The 13,589-nt window shown below is 41.7% G+C and overlaps 1 protein-coding gene across 5 annotated transcripts in view; it reads right to left on the bottom strand.

Moving 5' to 3' along the window:
* Positions 1 to 820: 820 nt before the first annotated feature.
* The window catches only part of RNF170 (ring finger protein 170), a 47,195-nt gene continuing 34,426 nt past the window's right edge, over positions 821 to 13,589 (bottom strand). For 2 of the 5 annotated variants that reach the window (XM_016959444.4, XM_016959442.3), the window contains exons 6-7: positions 12,952 to 13,062; positions 1,148 to 1,594 (exon numbers count right to left, since the gene is read on the bottom strand). In XM_016959444.4, coding sequence (XP_016814933.1) covers positions 1,277 to 1,594; positions 12,952 to 13,062 — 429 coding nt within the window. In that variant the 3' untranslated portion in view covers positions 1,148 to 1,276. Of the gene's footprint in view, positions 1,595 to 4,503; positions 7,633 to 12,951; positions 13,063 to 13,589 lie in introns of those variants that run through there. The other 3 variants (XM_063816326.1, XM_003311706.6, XM_016959445.3) reach the window with 2 other exon arrangements.

Genomic DNA, 13,589 nt, shown 5'->3' on the forward strand with positions numbered 1-13,589 from the left:
GTCAGGAGATCGAGACCATCCTGGCTAACACAGTGCAACCCCATCTCTACTAAAAATACAAAAAAAAAAAAAAAAAACCCAAAAAATTAGCTGGGCATGGTGGTGGGCACCTGTAGTTCCAGCTACTCAGGAGGCTGAGGCAGGAGAATGGCATGAACCCGGGAGGCGGAGGTTGCAGTGAGCCAAGATAGCGCCACTGCACTCCAGCCTGGGCGACAGAGTGAGACTCTGTCTCAAAAAAAATTTTTTTTTTCCTTTACATTCACAACTTGGCTGTTTGGCACAAGAGGCCTAGCTTTCAGCCTGTCGTGCCTTTCAACATGCCTTCCTCACTACACTTGATCATTTCTACCTTATGATTGAAAGTAAGAATCTTAGCAAGGACTTAGTGGGCATTGGTATGGTTACTAATTGGCCTAATTTCAATGTTGTTGTGTCTCAGGCAATAGGGAGGCCCAAGGAGAGCGAGAGAGACTAGGGAATGGCCAGTCAGTGGTGAGTGAGAACACATACAACTTGTATCAATTAAGCTCACCATAAGTGGGTGCGGTTTGTAGCACTCCAAAACAAAGATCAGTAGTAACATTAAAGATCACTGATCACGGATCACCATAACAGCTATAATAATAATGAGAAAGTTTGCAATATTGCGAGAATTACCAAAATGGGACAGAGACATGACTTGAGTACGTGCTGCTGGAAAAATGGTGCCAATGGACTTGCTCGAAGCCGCGATGCCACAAACATTCAATTTGTAAAAAGTACAATATCTGCAAAAATCAATAAAGCAAATTACAATAAAATGAGGTCTGCCAGTACCAAAATGCCAGAATAGTAGTTTATTAGCATTACCATGGATGTTGAGACCGCTGGGAATATCTCTGAGGTCTTCTGTGCCTGTGTCTGATAAAGGTCAGAATGGATAACATTGTGAACTGAGAAAGTGTATTTCAACTTAGAGTTCCCTGAAATTGTTTTCTCATTCATTGATTCAACAAATAGTTACTGACTATGCTGCACGCATAGTTCTGGGGGCTTGGGATATGTCAGTGAAGGAGATTTCTGCCCTCAGGGAGCTAATGTTCTCAAAGACATTAGGGAGGCAGATAGCAAACACGTGACCACAGAGTATGTTAGCCGGTGAGAGGTGCTCTGTGGGCTGAGGGAGTTGCAAGTTTCCTTATGGTGGACAGGACAGGCCTAACAGAGGAAATGGCTATTGTGCAAAGATCTGGAGTTGGTGAGAGTTGGCTGTGAGGATGCCCGGCGGAGGAGCCTAGCAGTCAGAGGGACTGGCCAGGGCAGAGCTCCTGAGGCTGGGCGTCTTCGGCCTGCTCAAAGGACAGCAAGGAGGGCTGGATGGCTGGAGCAGAGTGAGCTGTGGGGACAAATGTGAGATGAGGTTAGAGAGGAAATGAGCAACCAAGGTCACATGGGGCCTTGCAGGCTGGCGTGAGGACTTTACCTTTACTCTGTGGGAAAGGGAGAGCAGGCTTTCCAGCAGAGTCACACTTGAGATGATCATCGGGCTGCGTTGCATGTAGGGAGCCAGGCACTTGGGGCCTGGGAGACTGCCTGGAAGGTCGCTGTGATCCTTTAGGTGAGAAGTGAGGGTGGCTTAGACCTGGGCGGCAGCCATGACGGAGTAAGAAGTGATCTTTTCTTGTCTTCTGCCCTTTCCTGTCTTTCCCTTGCTTTATTTATTAATCTTTAATGTGTTGAGCACTACTGTGGTGGCAGGCATAACGGTACATCTGTGAATATCTGGGTGGACAAAACTAACATTGTCTCTGTTTTCATAGAGCTTGTGTTCTAGTGAGAAGCAGAGAGACAATGGAAATGTCAATATAATGATGCTGTGCTGAGATGTCTGAATGCCTCAGAGTGCCCTGGGGTAAGGGGAGGGGAGGGTCACTGCCTACTTTTGCACTACTTTTCCACTGCCTACTTTTGGGTAGTCTGAGTGAGGAGGGAACATTTAACCTGAGAACCAAAGGATGGAAACACAGTCTAGTAACATGAAGCATAAAAGTGGTGAGGCTGAAGGGAGCATTCGGTCATGGGGTATATGCTGAGGCCCTGACCTGCATCCGACTGTACAGGCAGGAGAGTTCTGTGTGTCCAGGCATGCAACAGCCTCTTGATGGGTCTGCTCACTTGCACAGCTGCTCTCCTCTGATGAACCCTACACACGGTAGTCAGAATGACCTTTTAAAAATGTTTGTTAGATCATGTCTTCCCACTGCACGTAAATCCAAATCAACAGCCTTCCTGCTTCTTCAACCTCACTTCATGCCCTCCTTCCAGCTCCCTGGGCTCTACCACCACAGCCCCCATTGGGCTCCTGGATACACAGAACTCTCCTTGGACTGCGGTGGTGGCAGAGGGTATAGAGTGATAGGATTCGACATGTCAATGGTAGAAATGCCAGGGCTTGTTGATAGATGGTTATAAGAGTAAGAGAGGAGGCTGGGTGCAGTGGCTCACACCTGTAATCTCAGCAATTTGGGAAGCCGGGACTGGTGGATTACCTGAGATCAGGAGTTCCAGACCAGCCTGGCCAGGGTTTAGTAGAAACCCTGTCTCTACTAAAAATAGAAAAATTAGTTGGGTGTGGTGGTGGGCATCTGTAGTCCCAGCTACTCGGGAGACTGAGGCAGGAGAATCGCTTGAGCCCAGGAAGTGGAGGTTGCAGTGAGCCGAGATTGTGCCATTGCACTCCAGCCTGGGTGACAGAGTGAGACTCTGTCTCAAAAAAAAAAAAAAAAAGAAAGAAAGAAAAAGAAAGAATGAGAGAAGGATTCAGATATTAACACAGAATTAAGCTTGCACCTCTGGCTTGAGCGTTTTGAGATGGGATCTCCTGTCACTCAGGCTGGACTGCAGTGGTGCAACCCACAAGGCTCACCACAGCCTTCACTTCTGGGCCCAAGTGATCCTCCCACTTCAGCCTCTGGAGTAGCTAGGACCACAGGCATGCACCACCACGTCTGGCTAATTTTATTTGTAGAGACGGGGGTCTCACTATGTTGCTCAGACTGGTCTCAAACTCCTGGACTCAAGTGATCCTCCTGCCTCGGACTCCCAAAGTGCTGGGATGATAGGTGTGAGCCACCACACTGTCCTCGCTTGAGCATTTAAATGGATGGATGGTGGTTCCTTTTACTGAGAGTCAAACGGCCTTTAATAAAAAGAAGGGAGCTATTTCTGCCAGCAAAGTAAAGGCCTTGGCGGGGGAGAAGTGGTTTAGGAAAACTAGGTTGTCACCTGGGAGGTGCAGGAATATCAGAAGAGAATGAACGTTTAAGACAGTTCAGAGAAGCTGGGGGCACAAGCCACTCAAGCAGCACCCAAGGATCACCTGCCAGCAGGGTGCCCTCTTGGTGTCTATGATCATTAATCCATCCAGAATGAAACTGGTCAATGTGGTGTCCCTCAGCCAAGTTCTCTTCCTTGTTCCCTTTTCTTGTTTCCTGTCTTCCAGTGATCCATAACTTGGAAATGAAATATATACTTTTATTACCTGTTGAATATAATCCTTATATTTCCTTATTTCAAAGTGGTAAACTTATCATTGGTATGGTGAATTACATGTAATTTATTTATTCATTTATTTTTTTCTAATTTTTGAGATGGAGTCTCACTCTGTCACCCAGGCTGGAGTGCAATGGCATGATCTCAGCTCACTGCAACCTCTGCCTTCCAGGTTCAAGCGATTCTCCTGTCTCAGCCTCCCAAGTAGCTGGGACTACAGGTGCGTGCCACCACACCTCGCTAATTTTTGTATTTTAGTAGAGATGGAGTTTCACTATGTTGGCCAGGCTGGTCTCAAACTCCTGACCTTGTGATCTGCCCGCCTTGGCCTCCCAAAATGCTGGGATTACAGGTGTGAGCCACTGCGCCCAGCCGAATTACATATAATTTAAAACAAAATTTGTTGCATTGAACTGAATGTTGAATTTTTCTTTGTAAAACATCTCCATGACTACATTTTCACTGTGGTCTGCAAATTAATTTATTTGCTTAATAGAAAAATAATTTTCAGCACTGGGCATGGTGGTTCACACCTGTAATCCCAGCACTTTGGAAGGCTGAGCCTGGGAGTTTTAGACCAGCCTGGGCAACACAGCCAGACCATGTATCTACAAACTTTTTTTTTTTTTTTTTTTTTAATTAGCCAGGTGTGGTGGCACACATCTATAGTCCCAGCTACTTGGGAGGCTGAGACAGGAGGATCACTGGAGCCCAGGAATTCGAGGCTGCAGTCAGCTATGATTGTAACACTGCACTCCAACCTGGGCAACAGAGTGAGACCCTGTCTCTGACCAAAAAACAAACACACAAACAAAATAAAAAACCTAACAAAATTAATGAGAAATGTGATGAGATATTGGATGTCCATTAGTGATAATGAAAGCCATTGCAACCATTATACTGAATGCTCTTTCAGGAGTTCTGAAAGCAAACAACTGTTAAATAAACAGAAAAATAACACCTTTAAAATGTTTTAGATATGTTGCTTTTATTCAAAAGAATAAAATGCTTGACAAACTCTTTAATCACAAGGTTTGAACCAAACCACCAGTCTTCTACAACAACTCTGTGAGGTAGGTATCTGCATAGCCACAAGGGATCCACATAGTCCTTTCTTCCCTTGTACCTCTCAAACACTGAGAATTGTAGTAGTTGAAACCACTGTTCTAGTGGGCAGTTAGAACAGTTGTTTTCCCCATCTTGTTCCCCACAGAGCTGCCCAAGTTATTATCTGCTCCTGGGGTTGGACCATCTGTTTTATGACAGTTATGATATTGTTGTTTAAAAAAAATCCAAATTGTTACTTTGATTTATATGATCTAACTCTGAATCACGGAAGTATTACTATGATGTTCAAAACTCTGATTGACTCTACTTGCTTTAAAAACTCTCAGATCCCTTCTGCATTTATCATCAAGAGATCGGTAAAGATGACAACAAGCAGGTCTAAAGTTCTGAGATGTTAGCACATACCCTTTTCACAATTTAGGAAGCTTTAAGATCATTTAGTATTTTTTTATGTTACAAAATTTGGTACAATACACCTCTTTCAGGAAAGTCTTAGTAGTAACTCCAAATATTATAATTATTGTAACCAGAATTGTGACACTTGGAGCAGAACGCATGCACACAAAATAAAATCCTGTCAAAAAATGACATCACCATTCCCCCACACCAAATGTGTAATTGGTAGGAAATGCATTTCCAGTCTGGTACATGGCAGTGTGACAAACTCCTACTCACTCGCTTTTCAAGTTGGTGACTGCAGCTGAAATGTTTTTCTGTGATGTATGCCACCCTTTTACCTATTTGATTTGGAAGTGTAGAATTCGGATTCATGTCATCTCCACAGACCTTTCCTCTTAGGAGTGCCTAAGCTGTCTTACTCTGATGGAGGTATAATGTAGCACGAAAGACTTCCAAAGAACCAGTTTCTCTCTTGCTGTTCCTCTTAACAACTTTCACGTCTATCTAAACATTCTATGCAGGAGTCCTACTAAGAAATTTTGGTTTAATGCCACTTTGATCAGTTATTTGTTGTATGACTTCATTCAAAAACACTTTCATCAATAGCATGGGGATTGTATCTATGAAAGGGAAGTTGGTGTCCTGCGTTCCTCACAAAATTATCCAAAGGATAAAATGAAAAGTATGTGAGAAACCTGCTTTAATTATAATGTGCTATGTTTAAGCATTATTGTTTTTCTCTATGACAAGCAACAGCTCTGTCCTAGGTCCAAATTAGAAAAACACATATTGATATTTCATTCAGAATCTCATTAATTAGTAGCTGATCTGATTAGCTGGAGAGAATGTGACAGATTTTCTCCTTATCTCCCAGTCTGCATATAGTGAAGCTCACTAATAAATTAATGGATGATATTAATAGCAGTGATCTCAGATGACAATGCTAACACTGACTCCTGGGCATCCCCTCACATCCTGCTGTCATACATTCACTAATGAGCAACGCCAGCTGAAGTGAGTAAGATCTCCCAGTACCATGTGGTACTGAGTCTTCTCAGATACATTCACTTGTTTGGCTCAAGACATGAATCTGAGCTGTGTGCTGCCATCCTGAGACAGTATTATAAAAATTTCTGACAACAGAAAACTAACCAAATTTGTCCAATCTGTTGCTATAGCTAACCAGTAATTTCTTTTGTCAAATGTAAATACCGTTCCCAGTACCTTCCTATTGGCTTGATGCTCAAAGACACGAAGATTCACCTTCCTCAGAAATGCATCAGGCTACTGTGTTTGCAGCATTGCCCAGGTTCCTAAAACAATCTTCCCTTTACAAATTACTTTTATATCTACTACGAAAGGATGAGCTCTTGTTTAAATGTCTGTGAACATCAAGTGTGCTGACTGGAGATAAATGTTTTTCATCTTTTTTTTTTTTTTTTTTTTTTTTGAGAGGGAGTCTCACTCTGTTGCCCAGGCTGGAGTGCAGTGGCGCAATCCACCTCCTGGGTTTACGCCATTCTTCTGCCTCAGCCTCCCGAGTAGCTGGGACTACAGGCGCCTGCCACCACGCCTGGCTAATTTTTTGTATTTTTAGTAGAGACGGGGTTTCACCATGTTAGCCAGGATGGTCCTGATCTCCTGACCTTGTGATCTACCCGCCTCAGCCTCCCAAAGTGCTAGGATTACAGGCATGAGCCACCCCGCCCGGCCATGTTTTTCATCTTAATTCTTCTATTGATTAAAATATGTTCTGTAAACTAGAATATGGTATCGAAGTATGAAGTTCAAGTTTCTTCTTTCAGTTTCAGCTGATAGCAAATAATTAATTATACCAGAATGAAAAAGCAGAACTGCTCCAAATGCACAAAACTTAGCTAGCACTAAAAGAAATACTGAATTTTCCCCAATAGTATATAATATTTTATTGTAACAAAAATATTTAGATGAGTTTCACAGCTATATATTATCATATAGGTACCTGCTGAGAAGGATAAGATGGATAAACTGACATTTAACAATATTTTACTATACATCTAATTAATCTAAGTAATTCTGGGGAAAAGAAAAATATATAAAAGCATCCCTTTTTATATAATTCCATATTTTTTCCAGACAACATAGAATCAAGATACAACTGTAGATCATTATAATTCTAAACTTAATATTAGAACTTCAAACATGAAAATTCCAGTTATACCTAGGTATTTGTCAAGTGATAATCAAATGTTTGTCTTATAGTGGTTTTATATTTGTGAGATAATACTCCATTGCTTCATTGCTTTATACTGCCATGGGTCCTTCTGTTTGATGTTCTACATTAGCTCAGATATCCTAGTAAACTCAGTTTTGTTTTCTTTTTCATCTAGTTAGCCTTTGGGTTATCACTTCTCGATACATAATAGAGATGTAGATAAGCAATAAAAAGATGACAAAGAAATCATCTAGAAAGCCTAGAATTCCAAACAAGGCTTCAGGTACAAAATCTAGAGGTGATATAAGATAGAAAAAAGCTCCCATTAAACAAAGTATTATCCTGATGCGAAACATCCAGAAAAGGCCCCCGACTGAAAACATTTCCCTGAATGCATGCCTCAGTAAAGTGGGTAGATCCATAATTCTCTCCATAATCTGGTAGAGGGAAAAACAAGTATTATGATTCAGTGCCTAATGTGTCAGATTTCAAAATAATATAATTTTCTTACTATATGTAAACATTGTTAAGATGAATTAAGGAGTTACACATTAATTGAACATCATATTTTCTAATTATGTGTTGTATTTAAAAATAGCTCTTTGAATACTAGTTCTTACAGAATAGATCTTATTGCAGATAATTGGAAGGCAACTAAAGTGTCAACAAGCTTAAAATACGGGATATAGTAATGCAAAACTCAAGTAACATCTGATTTGAGTTAGTAAAATAAACCAAAGAACCTAGTGCGCAGGATTAGAGTCTGAGACTTGAGCTTAAGTCTCAGCTTTAAAGTCAGACAGATCTGGGTTTGAATTCAAAATCAATCACTTACTAGCCAGGTGATCTTAGGAACAGTTGCTTAACCTACTAGAGATAATTCAACAACTAACTGTGTATTTATGTGCAAGGACTGTTAAGAACGAAAAGGTTCCCTGGCAAGCGGACTAAAAATTCAAAAGAAAAAAATAACTAAAAGAGATACTGTGTATGAAAGACCTTTATAACTTGCCAGACAATATAGAAGTGATTATACATTAAAGACATAGGAACTTTGATGGCTTAAATAGTTTAAGAATAGCAGTGAAACTGATTCCTTCTGGTGAATCACTTCCTCTGGTCATTTCTCTGCTATGTTTAACAATCTGTGTAACAGTCATACACGCAAACTCTAGATAGGCGTTTTATGTAACAAGTGCCAAATAAGTTGAGAGGGAGATGGAGACAAAAACGCAAAGAACTGAGCAAGTGAGGAGAAAATAGTTTTTGAAACCCCCAGACTAAGAGAAAATCATCTTGTGACTCCTTTTGGAACAATGCTCACCGAAGTACAAGAATGGTAGTTTCATAATCACTTCCTATGTTCTGTGGAAGAACTAATATCTAAAGCAAAACAGCCTTACAGCTTTCACAAAGTTTATAGTAAATGACTTTAGATACTAACAAACAGCCAGCATGTCTTTTGAATACCCTTCTGTCCTTTTTCAGAGCTATTTTGTTCACTTGTAATATAGTATCATCATTTATACAAAATCTTTAATAATTAGACCAGAAATAATGAAATGGTTTAGTAAGAAATGTTTCTGCATAAACTTACTCCAACTTTGAAGGAGGCAGAATATTAAAGAGCTAAATGCCTTTTTTATATTATAATTTCATCACATACCAGGCTTTCTTACTCATTAAATATCTGACACAAAAAATAATAATTGAGTAATAGTATGCTTCACATTTTAAAAATAATGAAGGAAAAATTCTAAAGGCTGGATGCAGTGGCTCACACTGGTAATCCCAGCACTTTGGGAGGCCAAGGTGAGCAGATCGCTTGAAGCCAAGAGTTTTGAGATCAGCCTGGAAAACAGGGTGAAACCCCGTCTCTACTAAAAATACAAAAATTAGCTGGGCATGGTGGCACACACCTGTAATCCCAGCTAGTCAGGTGGCTGAAATATGAGAACTGTTTGAACCCAGGAGACAGAGGTTGCAGTGAGCCGAGATTGCGCCATTGCATTCTGGCCTGGGCGACAGAGCGAGACTCTGTCTCAAAAAGAAAAGAAATGAAAAGAAAAATGTTAAATGACTTTATTAAAGTTTAGTGGTAGCTCTTAAATTTGAAACAGGTTGCATTTTTAAAGAACCATCCTACTGATGTCACCGGAGGATATGTAAAAAAAAAATTGCTGGGTCAAAATTGCAGAAGAGGCTCCCAAATAATTATGGAGGACAACATGATTGGATTAAGTTTTTTTTTCCTGCTCAATGAAAAATGGGTAAATCTACCCATTATCATCCATAACAGTTGAAATCTATGCCCTGAAATGTACACGACCTCACAGAACAAGGAACAATGGAGCATGAGCACATGTCTGTTTAACACTGAAGCATCTGAATAGCTTAATATATTCGGCTGGGAGCAGCAGTATCAATTCTTATCTTAACAGTAATTCATTTATTCAACACACATTAAGGCACCAAATTTGGCACTGTTGGAAACTCGGCAGTGGTAAATAAATAAAAATGGTCCTTACCCTTATGAAGCTTTTAGTTTACTGAGAGAAAGATAATGAACAAGAATTGAGTGCTGTCTATGATAAACGCCATGAAGGAAAGGTACAGAGGGCAGCCACAGAGCAGGGAAAACTTCTCCAAGGAGGGTCTACTTAAGATAGTTGTCATTTAAAGACTGGGAAATCACCATAAGAGCAGAAGGACAAGCATTCCATGCAGAGGAAGTGTCAGGTGTGACAGCCTTAAGGTGGAAGGAGTTTGTGTGTGTGCTGAGAGCATAGAGCAGGGTGGCTGCAGGGTGGTGATTGAGGCGGTTAACAGAAATTTGGAGAGGGAGGGAGGACCAGATCATGTGGCGCCCTGTAAGCCACAGTAAGGAGTTGGAACATTCAAAGACATTGGGCCACAAGTGGTGGCTCATGCCTGTAATCCCACCACTTTGGGAGGCCGAGGTGGGAGGACCACTTGAGCCCAGGAGTTTGAGACCAGCCTGGCCAACATGGCGAAACCCCATCTCTACAAAAAATATAAAAATTAGCCGGGTTGTGGTGGCATGCACCTGTAGTCCCATCTACTTGGGAGGCTGAGGTGGGAGGAAGGCTTGAGCCCAGGAGGCAAACGTTGCAGCGAGCCAAGATTGCACCACTGCACTCGAGCCTGTCTCAAAACAAACAAACAAAATAGAAGTTTTCAAACACAAGACCATCATGGTCTCATTTATGTCTAGAAAACATGTATCAGGCTGCTGTGGCAGGGAAAAAAGTAGAAGTGAGGAGGCCACTGTGGTTGCTGTGAGCAGAGATGACAGGGCTGGACCAGCACAATGTCTACAGTGATTGAAAGAAGTGGACACAGGCTGGGCACGGTGGCTCACACCTGTAATCCCAGCACTTTGGCAGGCTGAGGGGGTGGATTGCTTGAGCCCAGGAGTTCAAGGCCAGCCTGGGCAGCATGGCAAAACCCAGTCTCTATAAAAAATTAGCCGGGTGTGGTGATGCACCCCTGTGGTCCCAGCTACTTGGGAGGCTGAGGCGGCAGGATGGCCTGAGCTTGGAAGGTTGAGGCTGCAGTGAGCCGTGATCACACCACTGCACTCCAGCCTGGGAAAGAGTGAGAATCTGTCTCAAACAACAACAACAACAACACAGCCAAGACATTTTTGTTCTTTTTGAGACAGGGTCTCACTCGATCACCCAGGCTGGAGTGCAGTGACGTGATCCTGGCTCACTGCAACCTCTGCCTCCCGGGCTCAAGCAGTCCTCCCACCTCAGCCTCCCAAGTAGCTGAAACTACAGGTGCACACCACCATGCCTGACTAATTTTTGTATTTTTTGGTAGAGACAAAGTCTTGCTAAGTTGCCCAGGCTGGTCTCAAACTCCTGAGCTCAAGTGATCTGCCTGCCTCAGTCTCCCAAAGTGCCAGGATTACAGGCATGAGCCACTGTGCCCAGCCAGCAAGAATATGTTGATGCAGTAAAAATAATACGACACCCCAAAAATAGAAAGAAAAGATAGGATTACTTATAGACCAGATGAGAGGAATGAAGAAGAGGAGGAAATCAAAACTGAGAAAAGAACAGACTATGTCAAAGAGGGAATCAGCTCAATACTCCACGTGTTAAGTTAGGGATGTCTGTGGAGCACCCACGCTGAAATGGAAGCGAAGCAGTTGGATCTACAGAGTCTGGAGCTCAGAGGAGAGGTCTGGGCTGTCCATATAAATTTGGATTTAGTACATTCTAGTTTTTGAAGTACTTATTCAGTTTTACATTTCTAAGAATGTGTTAGATTTTGATAAAACAAGAATGAGTCAGTAAAATGTGCTAGTTTTTGATTTATCAAATACTTCTAGGGTAAGGGGAAGAAAGGTTATCTGTACAGTGTTCTGCTTTTAAATAGCTAAGATGACATATAAACATATCCCTCCAAACTTTTTTTTTTTTGAGATGGAGTCTCACTCTGTTGCCCAGGCTGGAGTGCAGTGGCGTGATCTCAGCTCACTGCAACCTCTGCCTCCTGGGTTCAAGTGATTCTCCTGCCTCAGCCTTCCAAGTAGCTGGGACTACAGGCACAAACCACCATACCCAGCTAATTTTTGTATTTTTAGTAGAGACGGGGTTTCACCATGTTGATCAGGCTGGTCTCAAACTCCCGACCTCAAATGATCTGCCCACCTCAGCCTCCCAAAGTGCTGGGATTACAGGTGTGAGCCACTGTGCCCGGCCTAAACCTGGAATTTTTTGGAGTTTCACTCTCGTCGCTCAGGCTGGAGTGCAGTGGCGTGATATCGGCTCACTGCAACCTCTGTCTGCCGGGTACAAGTGATTCTCCAGCCTCAGTCTCCCGAGTAGCTAGGATTACAGGTGCCTGCCACCACACTCAGCTAATTTTTGTATTTTTAGTAGAGACAGGGTTTCACCGTGTTGGCCAGGCTGGTCTCGAACTGCTGACCTCAGGTGATCCACCTGCCTCGGCCTCCCAAAGTGCTGGGATTACAGGCGTGAGCCACCGCCCCCAGCCAACTTGGAATTTTTTTAAGGGAACATTTCAAACAGGGCTAGGGCAAATAGAATAAACCACAACTGTGAAACTTAAAGTTTTCAGTTGTAACTTTTCTCAAAAGACAAATGGTGTTTTAGTATCACAAAGAAGTAAATAATTTTCTATTTCCCTCTAATTTTTTCTATTGCTTTTCTGCTAGTTTCTCTTTCATAAAAACTTTTATAATGCTGTTTGTTTTTTAAGAAAGAAAATTGTAGTCCTTGGGAAAGGTGTAATGTAGTGATTGGCAGCAATGAAGGTAAAAACTTGACCCAACACATATAATGAGATTTTTTTTTTTTCTTTTTCTTTTCTTGTTTTTTGAGGAAGGGTCTCACTGCCACCCAGGTGGGAGTGCAATAGTGCGATCATGGCTCACTATAGCCTCAACCTCCTGGGCTCAGGTGATCCTCCCATTTCAGCCTCCCAAGAAGCAGGGACTACAGGCATGTGCCAACACTCTTATCCAATTTTTTGGTGTTTTTTCTAGAGATGGGGTTTCATCATGTTTCCAAGGCTGGTCTCAAACTCCTGGGCTCAAGTGATCCACCTGCCTTGGCCTCCCAAAGTGCTAGGATTACAGGCGTTAGCCACTGTGCCTGGCCAAGATTTCTCATAGTCAAAGAATACTTGTTGGTAAACCTCACTTTACAAAAGAGAAGAAATGTGTCTTCCTCTAACTTTGAACATGCTTTAGCATTACTTACAGATCTGGGTTGCCCTGAGAATCTCCGGTTATAATCATTAATATCCTGATGCAATCTCACAACATCCTGAGACTGATCATCTTCACCAAATACTGTTAGGAGTAAGGTTACCTGTATATTACAGAAAAAAAAATTATTTCAACTTTCTGCATCATTATGTTTTTTTCATTTTGTGTTATTATTCAATAGAATGATAAAGGCTTCTATATTTATATTTCACTCATTTTTAAATAAAGGCAACCTGGGGGAGGGGAGTAAGTAACTGCTTTGCAATAAAATCCAATGCAACATAGAATTTGAACTCCTATAAAATAGACACCATATCCAACTACTGGCCTAATATTTTCCTGTCCACACCAGGGATAAATTCCGTAGTTCTCTATTTGGGCTAACAGATATTTGAAGATAAAAGAAGGATGAGGAAACATTCAGGAGGAAAGTGACATAAAATATATAACTGTCACTTTAAGACAGAAAAATTATGGTTTTCTTTTTCAGTATTAAAATAATGATTGGTTATTCTTACTGGTATTTGAAAGATCTTTGAATGCTACCAACCATAATATAAAGATTATGTTATTGCAGGGACCAGCTCTCAAACACCAATTCCTACTATAATTAAAAAAAGAAATTTTTGA

This window comes from Pan troglodytes, chromosome 7, assembly GCF_028858775.2.
Source record: "Pan troglodytes isolate AG18354 chromosome 7, NHGRI_mPanTro3-v2.0_pri, whole genome shotgun sequence".
Classification (NCBI taxonomy): Eukaryota; Metazoa; Chordata; class Mammalia; order Primates; family Hominidae; genus Pan; species Pan troglodytes.